The 10577-nt window shown below is 40.4% G+C and overlaps 2 protein-coding genes across 2 annotated transcripts in view; both read right to left on the bottom strand.

The window, feature by feature from the left end:
* Window positions 1–2438: 2438 nt before the first annotated feature.
* Window positions 2439–10577, bottom strand: part of LOC108512472 (disks large homolog 2-like) — an 84382-nt gene continuing 76243 nt past the window's right edge. Inside the window, exons 8-9 of the mRNA XM_017847749.1 lie at window positions 9461–9552; window positions 2439–7360 (exon numbers count right to left, since the gene is read on the bottom strand). Coding sequence (XP_017703238.1) covers window positions 7254–7360; window positions 9461–9552 — 199 coding nt within the window. The 3' untranslated portion in view covers window positions 2439–7253. The remainder of the gene's footprint in view (window positions 7361–9460; window positions 9553–10577) is intronic.
* Window positions 2585–4803, bottom strand: LOC108512473 (uncharacterized). The gene is given in 2 exon segments (XM_017847750.1): window positions 2585–4169; window positions 4172–4803. Coding segments are annotated over 2 exon segments (534 nt in total). The 5' UTR covers window positions 4656–4803; the 3' UTR covers window positions 2585–4119.

The raw sequence follows: 10577 nt of genomic DNA, 5'->3' as shown, positions 1-10577 counted from the left end.
GTTGAGAAAAAGGACTGCAGACTGGATGCCCAATTTGTTGGCTCAAGTAAATTAGGATGAGTGATGTTATAAGAAACCAGTCGGGAAACCAAGAGGAGAGAGTTCCTCACCACAAGGGTTATTCATACCAGAAGTGCCAGATGACGGAGAATGGTGCATGCATAACTTCTGCTGAAAGGTTACTAAGAATATCAAAGACACAGGTGTGGCTCACAAAAATCCAACAATCCAATTAGGATCCAACCTTTTAGCTTGTTGGTTTCACAATTTTGTTAGATAAATCAACTGTTCTCTGAGAGACTAATTCTGTTACTAAGAAACTGTTCATTGTAATTTGCTATGTAGAGCTATAAGAATTTGAAATTTTTAATGCCTGCTGAAAAGAAGGTATTTTTCTTCCTTTCCTCTTCTTTCAGATTGAAATAGTCAATTATATTTTGATGGAATGAAACCTGTTCTGTATGTTTGGCTCATGGTATGGATGTTAGTTTTCTGCTGTTCAAAATTCATACAGCTCATCCTTCCGAAGTCTTGAAGAGGAGATGTTACCTAATTCAATCGTCCACACAAGACAGGGACCCAGAACTGGAAAGACAGGCCTTAAAGGGGTGGGAGAGAACTAGTGTCTCTCATGGACCTTGCTTTTTGGGCTTTGAACAGTTTAGACCAGTGAGGTTCTACTGATGCCTTATACCGAGATGTGAAGCATGTTGTAAATCATTTGTCCTTTGAAGTTTACAATTAAGGAGTAATCAAAGCCACACTGAGGCACTTCCGTTTGTATTCCAGCCTGTGATGGAGACAGCAAGCACCTAACGTAGCAGGTGCTGAGTCAAGCATGGATACAGCGCCTCTCAGGTGTGCTGCAACAGAGGGAAGGGTCTGACAAATGGTCTAGCTATGCTTGAGGGATGCCTGGGTGGCTGGGGAAAGGTCGTCTCTGTCTCTCATGTCAGCAAGCCAGGGGCTGAGCACTAAGCTCATACCATAAATAAGAATATCCTTTATTTCCCTTTTGCTATCCCCAGGCTTTAGCGAAGTTTACCCAAGTTTTCTAGCTTTGTCCTAAGAGTGCTCAGGGGCATTAGGGACAAGGCCTGGACTTGATGCTTTGGCTGTAATATTAGAGAGGGAAGGGGATCTGTCTAATGATAGCCATGGTGCCTTCTGAGATGTCTCTAAGGGAAAGGTGACAGAGAACAGAAATTGGGGTTATTATTCATAGAACACATCCTCCCTTGACAACTTTAAAGACGATGGGTCTCACTGTGGTTCCCTGTACAGATGTTCCCTAGCTTTGTGCCTTGGTGAGGCTTTTAAATTCTGTCACTGGATGTATGGCCTCAGAGTATCTACAGAGATCACAGGTTCATAACTAGCCGCTCTTAGGTTCAGAGATGTGTCGGCCACAGTTTTTGAGACTTCTAGCATGATCATGATTTAAAAACTGTTTTGCAGACATGAAACAGGACACAGAAAAGTTGAATGCTCTTTTGGCTTCTTTCCTTATGAACACATCCATTATTGAAGTGAATCTGTCTTTGTGTACAGTGTCACCATTAATATTAAACCAGGTGAGACTGCAAATGTTGAAAATTGCATAATTGTCAAAATTTGAGGTCCACACTGGTCTTGCAGCCTCAATGTCTTCTTATACCATGTCTGAGAGTCTCTGTTCACTACTCAGCACCAAGGACAGCTTTAGGACACCTGGCAGATTCCTGATGGCCAGGACAGCATGAACAACTAGTCTGGCTTCCCGAATGGCTAATTCAATTACATGATAGTTTATCATGAAACAAAGCATAATCCAAAGCAATTGCTTTGATGTAAAATTTCACCCCTCTCGTGAGCAGAATTTGTTTTTGTTCTCCAGCTGTCAAACCTGGCTAAATGTCAATATGACAAGGCTAAATGTCAATATAACAAGGCATGTATTTAACCTGAAGTGAACAATTTAGAACATTATCTGGCAGATCCAGATTCCCAAACCTGACATTTTTGATACAGTCAAATCTTTGGAGCTACAATGTGTATAAGACAATGATACCTCCTCCCCAGTTTATGCCTTTCTTTGCATAATATTTCAGATAAGAAAAAAATTATTTTTCTGTATTCTTAATATCTTCTGGAATCCCACAGTTTGACACTGGGAAATTGATTTTTCCCCTCACATAGCTGTGAGCATCTTTAAAATCTATCTTTTAATACATTGTTCACTTTTGGAAAATCCTGATTAAAAGCAGGCAAGATGGTAACCAAATATTTAAGAATATGCAAAACAGCTTTTCACTTCCTCTCAGCAGTGCCAGTACTACTCAGGGCATACCCATCCTCGTTGCATTTTAGCTCTGGAATCAGAGACAAAATTGATAAAATAGACATGAATGATTCTATTCCTTATGAAATAAGACAAATTATGCTTTGGGAGAAAATCATTTGCTATAAAGTATAAAATGTTTTAATGTTTATATCTTATAATAAAACCATGACATGTTTATAAACACTCTATCAGGCATTTTTACAATGGGGCCACCCACCGCTGACAACTAGAAACGCAATAAATATGCACAGACACACTGAGTATGAAATATACATCTTGATTTTATAATCGTGTGTGCTTTATTTTTTACACAAATGGAATGGAAGTGTTGAATATTTACACTTAACAGGAGTGTAAGCTGTGCAGTGTCTCTGTAAACTCCAGCCCAGGCAAGGAGTATTCCCACCTCCCTCCCATCCTGCACTACGGCTCGATGGAGAAACATCCTGTCAGAGAGAAGCACAAAACTGTCATATTGAAAGGATCTAACGGGTACAGCCTGGTGCACTCAGAAGTTAAGAAACACTTAGGAAACACAAACTCAAAAAGGAGAGAAGAAAAGTCTGCCATCCCATTGGGAGTCAACCTTGCCACTTGGTTGTCTGTCCTCATGAGTTGCTAGGGAGATACTGTACTCTTTAGATGATCTTTGTCTAAATTGTCCGCCTGTCTTAGCTTTGTCCTCAGCTGTTACAAGAAACTGCACAGCTGTACAAGAAATGATTTCCAAAGCACAGGTTTCAGTGAGGAAGGATATTTACAGACTTGAGTGTGTGTGTGGGTTTCCAACCACAGTCATTCATACTCAATGTAACATGTGTGTACATGGTATACATACCATATATACCATACATACACAGAAGTAAAATGTATATCACAGAATGCTGTAGGGAGTCCCCTGGCAAGTCAGCTGTCACAGGAGGTACTCCACATGCTTCAAGGGAATTGATCTTTTTCCCCCAGGAGTGACAAATTAATGTGATCAACTTAGGAATTAGCCTGAGTCCTTGGCTTAAATATATTTGTAGGAATTTAGGCAGGACCAAGACAGGAAAGAAGAGATTTCATTTCACCAGCAAGTCCATTCAGTCTCACCAGAGCAATCACCAGCTGAAAAGCAGAAGGGGCTTCACATGAAAATGGGAAAAAGAAAGCTTATGAATGGGAAAAAATGTCTCTCTCCAAACCAAGGTGATGGCATGGCTTCAATGAGGAGGAAGAGGTTTGCTATCAGAATAATTGGGGCCAGAGTCTGCCTTTATTGAAAGGAAGTGTCCTCAGAGCCATGCGGTAGTGCTGGGAGTGGGCTCGCTTAGGAGCAGCGTTCAGGCAGAGGCACTCAGGCGCCGGCAGGGCCCACAGCACATGCATCATCGCTGCCAGGGCAACGGTGCAGGCTGGATCCGGGAGGCGGGCTGGAGCAGGCTCCAGGTCAGGGCCTCATGCTCAGCTTTGCTTTCTGGGCTGAGTAGGTGAAACGGCGACCTAAAGTATTTGTGTCATTAGTCCAGTGCACGGACTTGCTGTCTGAATCAGCCATGAGCCCTTTAGAGGACAGAAAAATCAATACAGGGATGTGCGGGAGAAGATGATCAGAGATGCGAGGAGAGGAGAAAGGACAAAAGAGGAATAAGAAGGGCAAAGAAACAGAGACTGAAGGAGAGGTAGACAAGAAGAGAAAGGGAATAGAGAAGGATTATAGGAGAAAGTCAGCAACTCAGAGATGGTGGGAAGGAAGAATAGGAAAAGGAGAGGAACAAAAAAAAAAAAAGAGAGAGAGAGAGAGATGGAATTAGTCAGAAATAGAAGAAGGAGGAGAGCAAGGAAAAGAATGAGAAAAAAAAACAGAGTCTCGAGCCAGAGGTTGGAGAGTTCTTTCCTGGCTCGGAGTCCTGAAGGGCTGGCAGTAGGATCTAAGACAGCGCACAGAGGCACCTGAGTGCGGCTTTGTGAAGACAGGCTCTTTAAGCAGACAGAGCCAACCCAAGAATTTGGGGCTGGGAGAAAAGGCCTGTAAATAAACGGCCAAGAAATCCCGCAAAAGGCCTGCAAATAAATGGCCAACAATTCTGTGGGAGGAGAGCAAAAAACAAATGCCTCTGCACTTAGCTGACAAATGGAATTTTGATTTTGGTAAAGCTGAGAGCCCCGTGGTGCTACACATTGTACCAGAGCATGAAAAATAGCACCAGTTACACGATCTGGCACTTTTCTGAAAGGGCCCAGCATGTGTGAAGGTGACATTGCACCCCCAGCAAGCCTTCAGGTTGGAGAGAGCTCTGGACAAAGTTTGCAGTGTTAGCACCAGTCTGGCCCCAGGCTCCGAGTGCATTTGCACCAGATGTAATCTGGGTAACTTTCATGCCATTTCCATACAAGTCATCAGATTTGCTGCAAAATACACCAGTTCATTGGAGCCATAGAGACATCAACATTGGGAAGTGCAAGACAACACAACAAATGGAGGTGTAAATTCTATAGGAAAAGACCCTCTCACCAATTTGCTTGGTGATTCTTCAAGCAAATATATATGTATCTATATAATTATATAAATCTACATAAAAAATCAGTGCAAATGCCAATTCTAATCTGAAAGCATCTACACTAGGAAAATAAATAGTTATATTACTACAAAACCAAGGGTTGGTGGTTCAATTTGATTGTACTCAGCCACAGCAATACTAGTAAATGGAAAGCACATCACACGACCCGCAAAAACATCTACTCATTAATGACAGTCTTTTAAATAAATGGTTGCATGCTCAGTTGAGAAACCAAAGAAGTTATCATGGTGGCCTAAAAATAGAGCTGGGATCAGGAATGGCATTCTGGTGGCAGAAAACTTCTGGGAGCAATATTGATGAAAGTAGGCCTTGACCTGAAACTGGCGAATTGCAGACATGGATGTATCTTTAACATTTTGAGCAATCTAAGGAAGTCTCTGGAAATTTAACTTTCATGAGAGGGAAAATGCATTGCTAGCCCTTCCATTGGCAAAGGAAGCCTCAAGACTATGGGAAGATGCATAATTTTGCATTTCTGTGTTTGTTTTGCTGACTGCAGCCAGGCAGACAATGATGTTTAGTTTAAGATGAACAATGCCTGTTTTTGGAAAGAGACTCTCATTCTAAGCTCCGATGTTCTTACTGTGAAGAAGCCCCATCACACTGATGGCTCTATCTCTTGCTCTCCTACCCAGCCTACATGCTGGTTTGCTGCACAGTGTGGCAGAATCCCTGCCAGGTCTGGATGTACCCCAGAAATAAGGCGATGGGGCTTAGTCTGGGCATGCACAGAACCCAGAGTAGAGTGGTTATTATCACTGAAAAGTCTCTCTCTAAACACCATGGGCAAAAGCAATGCTGATGTCGCCATCCACTCTAAAGTGGGAAACTAACTCTTCTAGTTCAGTTTATAGGCTTTGGGAGGTTTCTTTTTTTAAATCATCATTATTATAATTGTTAAAAAATAAACTTGGTCCAGGTGCAGCTCCAAGAAAGGCAGTTCAATTGGTTGAGCTCAAAGTCATTACTTGTCTTTCCTTGTGACTCTGTCACTTTGCCCTGTACATAGAAACAAAAAAGTCTGCACCCCTCACCCCCAACCAGACACTTCTCTTCTCTCTCTTCCTCAAAGAAATAGTGCATCTAGGAACAGATCTCCCGTTGGCTCTAATACCATCTCTGGATGTTACAAAACTCTCAGTTACTCTGTAAAACAAAAAAGTACTAATCCTAATTACTCATTGTTGGCCAAAATGCTAAATGGTCCTTTAAGAATTGTATGTCAGTAACTAGGAACAAAGTTATTCAACTATTTGCATGGCAGGCTCAGGTTATTTAACTAGAGAAAAGCAAAAACTTCCCTTTAGATCATTTGCATAAGTTTGTCTCTGAAAAGCCATCAGCATAAAAAAATGCATTAACCAAATGTTTTCCAAAAATATCCATGAGGGCAACTCATTGAGGGATGTGCTCCATGAGAGTGTATCACTAATGTGGAAGGGAGGTGAGTGAGGAAGAAGTCTTTGTCAGACTTGAAAGGAACTCAGATGCTCTTAATGGATCATTGGCAACAAAAGGGAGAGTGCAACTTTCAGTTCTTGAATTTGATCATCTGCTGATGTTGCATACATTTAGTCTTTCAATATTAGTCTTTACAAAATATTTCACAAAACTTTTTTAACCTATAGAAATTTGTTTCTATACATTTAATATATTTTTATTGTATAAATTATTCTCATCTTTAGTGCCTTCTTTCAGTTTATAAATGGCAAAATAGGCAATCAACAATCATAAAGCTAATTCCAGGTGGAATCCCCTCCTGTCAGTGAGGTTAGTCCTCCATACACTTGCAAATTTTATGAAATGCTTGTCTTTGCAGATGCCAGTCAAAAAACTACACACTTATCCTTCCCTGATAGTATGTCGTCTCCAAAGGGACTCCTTTCTTTTTTCCTTCTTTCTTTCATTTGCTTGTTAAGAAATCAAAAGATGTGCATAGTTATAAAATTCGAAGTGTACCAATTACAGATGTGGGTAATGGGAAGGTTGGTGAGGTTCGAGTGCTGGCAATTTTTCTTTAAAGCAAAAGACACAGAGAGCTCTGCAGCTAAATCAGCTCTGGACATCAGCTGGGGTGAGGAGGCTCTCATCTCTTGGGCAGAAAGCCCGTCAGAGGTTCATCCCTACACCTGGCACTTTGAGCAAACCAAAGCCTTCCTTCATACTGCAATGTCTTTTCTGTCCCACCCTTTGGCCCCTCTGTTTCCTTCATGGCTTCATACAGTTTGTGTTGTACATTCATAAGAATTCACATTGACTGCAAAAACATAAATGCAACAAAAACATAAAAGCCTCCAAGTAGTATGTTATATATATTTTGTTCTTCTAAATGCTCTTCTGTCGTTGTCAGAGGCGCAGTAGCTAATTTATAACTTTTCCTTTGAGGGAATCCAGATGAAAGGCCCAGATTGCTCTTCAATAACAAGCTTGCATTGGTTATATATATCTTCTAAAGTATCTCCTTGGACAATAGCTATAACAAAAGCAAACATCCAGAATTAGAAATCATTTCCCGGATGGTGAAGAACAATCATCACTCACACATTGGAGGCTCAAATCAGTAGCAGACAACTCATCAGGAAGCTTCATATCATTTTCATTAGTAAGAAAAGCAGAAAATTCACATTAGCAAAGTTACATTCATGATTTTTAAAAATGCTTTCAATGGATATCCTGGATCAGTAACAAATGCATCACAGTCTTTGCACTTTCTACATGTCTGTCTGTAGTCCTGGACAATGAATCACTCATCTATTTAACCAATATTTTATGGGTGCCTACTCTGAGCCAGGCACTGAGCTAGGCATTGATCAATTTTCAGACTGAGAGCTCCCCAGTTAGAAAAGAAAACTGGCCTCACAGTCTCTATATTTACTTACTTTGGCAGCAACAGAAATTCAGATATTGTAGACACCGAGGAAATAATAAAGATTTTAGAAGGAAGTTTAGTTAACCTCCCAACCTTCAAAGCCCTTAATAGGAAAACCCAATCATTCCCCAAATCTCTGGTAAATTGAGATTTTACCATACAGGGCTATTCATATTGAGAATACCGTAAGCCACTATTTATAAGGAACATAAATAGGAAGAAATATAAACAAACTGATCAGTTGTATATTTCCTAAAACACTAAGTCACTTGGAGTAGATTTTAGTACATTTTGTTGTCTCATTTGAACAAAACTATCTTGTAGAAAGATTTCCAAAACACATCAATATTATTCATATGACACTACGTCTTAAAAATAAATTACTACTGAAAGATGATTTAGATATTTAAAAATAATCCTCAGAATATATTAATTATTGTATTGTGTACCAAATATAAACCACTGTCAAAATGTACACTGTTTTGATTGTTTTTCCTACGTGGATGTTCTTTTAGGATGAAACATAGCTCATTTCTTGGTTATTGACAGAAAGATTACTTAATATTACCTGATTTAAGATATTTACAAACTGTTAAGACATTGACACTTTCTATATTCTGAATGAAGTAAAAAATAAAACATCTAACTTCACATATGGTAATCCAGGAAGAAAGTTCTTGGGTTTTATTTTTTTATTTATTTTTTATTTTTTGAGATAGAATTTCACTCTTGTCATCCAGGCTGGAGTGTAGTAGCACAATCTCGGCTCACTGCAACCTCTGCCTCCCAGGTTCAAGCGATTCTCCTGCCTCAGCCTCCCTAGTAGCTGGGATTACAGGTATCCGCCACCACACCCAGCTAATTTTTGTGTTTTTAGTAGAAATGGCATTTCACTATGTTGGCCAGGCTGGTCTCGAACTCCTGACCTCAGGCGATCCACCTGCCTCTGCCTCCCAAAGTGCTGGGATTACAGGAGGGAGCCATTGTGCCCAGCTCGAAAGTTCTTGTTTTTAAAACACTGGGAACCAGGTGTAAGGCAAATTTCACAAAGTCTGATTACTCAGTGTTCTATGAAAGCACATAGGAACAGAGAACTCAGCACTCAGGCCATCCAGGAGAATAAAAACTTCTATTACCCTAACTTCATGTTTCCAAGGAAACATTTAAAAGAAAATAAAACCGTTTTGCTTGAGACATGACACAGTGAACTGAAACATGAGGAAGAGTTTCAAGTGTCTTGTTCACGTGCTGCTGCTGGGTGATGGGGACACTGACGACGGCTCGTGGAGCAGGGAACGGAGGCCTCCAGGCTTCTCAAGAGGAACTGCTTTGGACACTGACCATTTTGAGCCCTAAAATTTTGTTTTTCAAGTTTTCTGATGGTATCAGGGACATAGTTAATGAGGTAGCAGTGCCTAAAATCCTTTTCATGGTAGGAGACAGCTCAGGGGCATCTGCTGCCCATAGTTTTGGGTAGGGCTGGTGGGAACATGGGAGCTGACTGTAGCTGAACTCTCAGGAGAACCCAGGGCTTTGCGTCAAAATGGGTGAAGCAGAGGGAGACTCCTTGTAAATGTAACAGATATTAGGGATTCTCAACCGGAAGGTTTTAGGGCACAAGTACACCAGGCTAGAGCCCTCTCTATGCCAAATGTCAGACAATTTATCCCCTTTCTCATACTACCAGGGTAAAAGTGAACTTACCTGTAAAATATTCTCCAAATTCTTGTTCTAGCTTAATTGCTCGATCATAGGTTTTCTTGGCTTGTTCCTCTGTTAGACGCTTATTCATCTCCCTGGGAAAATGAGGATTTGTATTAGAACATAAAGGGAATGTTCCAAATCCTAAAAAATTAAAATGTATGGCAAGAATAAATCTTGCAGAAAGCATAGTGTAATCTTAGCAACAGCTTTTTAGTCTTCATTCAGGACTCCTCTGCGCTGGAATAATTTCAGCAACAAGGACTCCCGGCCAGAAAGCTCATTCTCTCAAAGGGCAGTCTCTTGCTCCCACATTGGATTAAAGCCAAATATGTCTCCTTATGATTTGCAGTCACTGGTCCCTGTTCTGCAGGGACCTAATATCTACCATGGTAGGCCCTAGGATATTTCAGTAAAGTGCTTAAGTGTGTCTTGAGGCTTCTACTTCTTCAGAATAAACTGTCCTGTTGCTTCATCTATCCCCTCATTTGATGTGATTTCTAAATCTGAACTTTCCTGGTCACCCTTTCTTGGAGTTTGTTCTAGTGTATCTCAGACTCTCTGAAATGTGGGAGAGTAGAATGGTAGTTATCAGAGACTGGGAAGGGAAGGCAGGAGGGGAGATGAAGAGGAGCTAGTTAAGGGGTATAAAATGCAGTTAGAGGAATATTTCAAAATAGCTAGAAGAGAAGAACTGTAATGTTCCCAAAACATTTCTAGTGATGGATATTCCAATTACCCTGATTTGATCATTACACATTGTATACAGGTATTAAAATATGACATATACTCCAAAAATATGTACAACTATTATATATACAATTTTTTAAAAGTCTCAAGGATAAATCAAGGTGGGAGAGAAATGAAACATTCTTGAATTCTCTCTAAAACCTAATCTATTGATTCTTAACTACTGGTAGCTTTATCTTTCCAGGTCTTCCAGGTATTTAAAAAAAGAAGTCCAGTCAAATACAATCTGCTTGGCTGATCAGGATGCATCACAGGTGCACGTAGAATTTCTGAAATCATTACTGTCTTGCATGCTGCTTAAGAAGCCAGAGATCTGGGTCTGGAAAATCTGGCCTTAGTCAATTCCTTTCCAGAGCAAGTAATGGAGGCA

Source organism: Rhinopithecus bieti, unplaced genomic scaffold (genome assembly GCF_001698545.2).
Source record: "Rhinopithecus bieti isolate Rb0 unplaced genomic scaffold, ASM169854v2 scaffold_30849, whole genome shotgun sequence".
NCBI classification, from domain to species: domain Eukaryota; kingdom Metazoa; phylum Chordata; class Mammalia; order Primates; family Cercopithecidae; genus Rhinopithecus; species Rhinopithecus bieti.
Note: the sequence above shows the minus strand (reverse complement) of the source record. Positions and strands in the feature narration are given on the sequence as shown.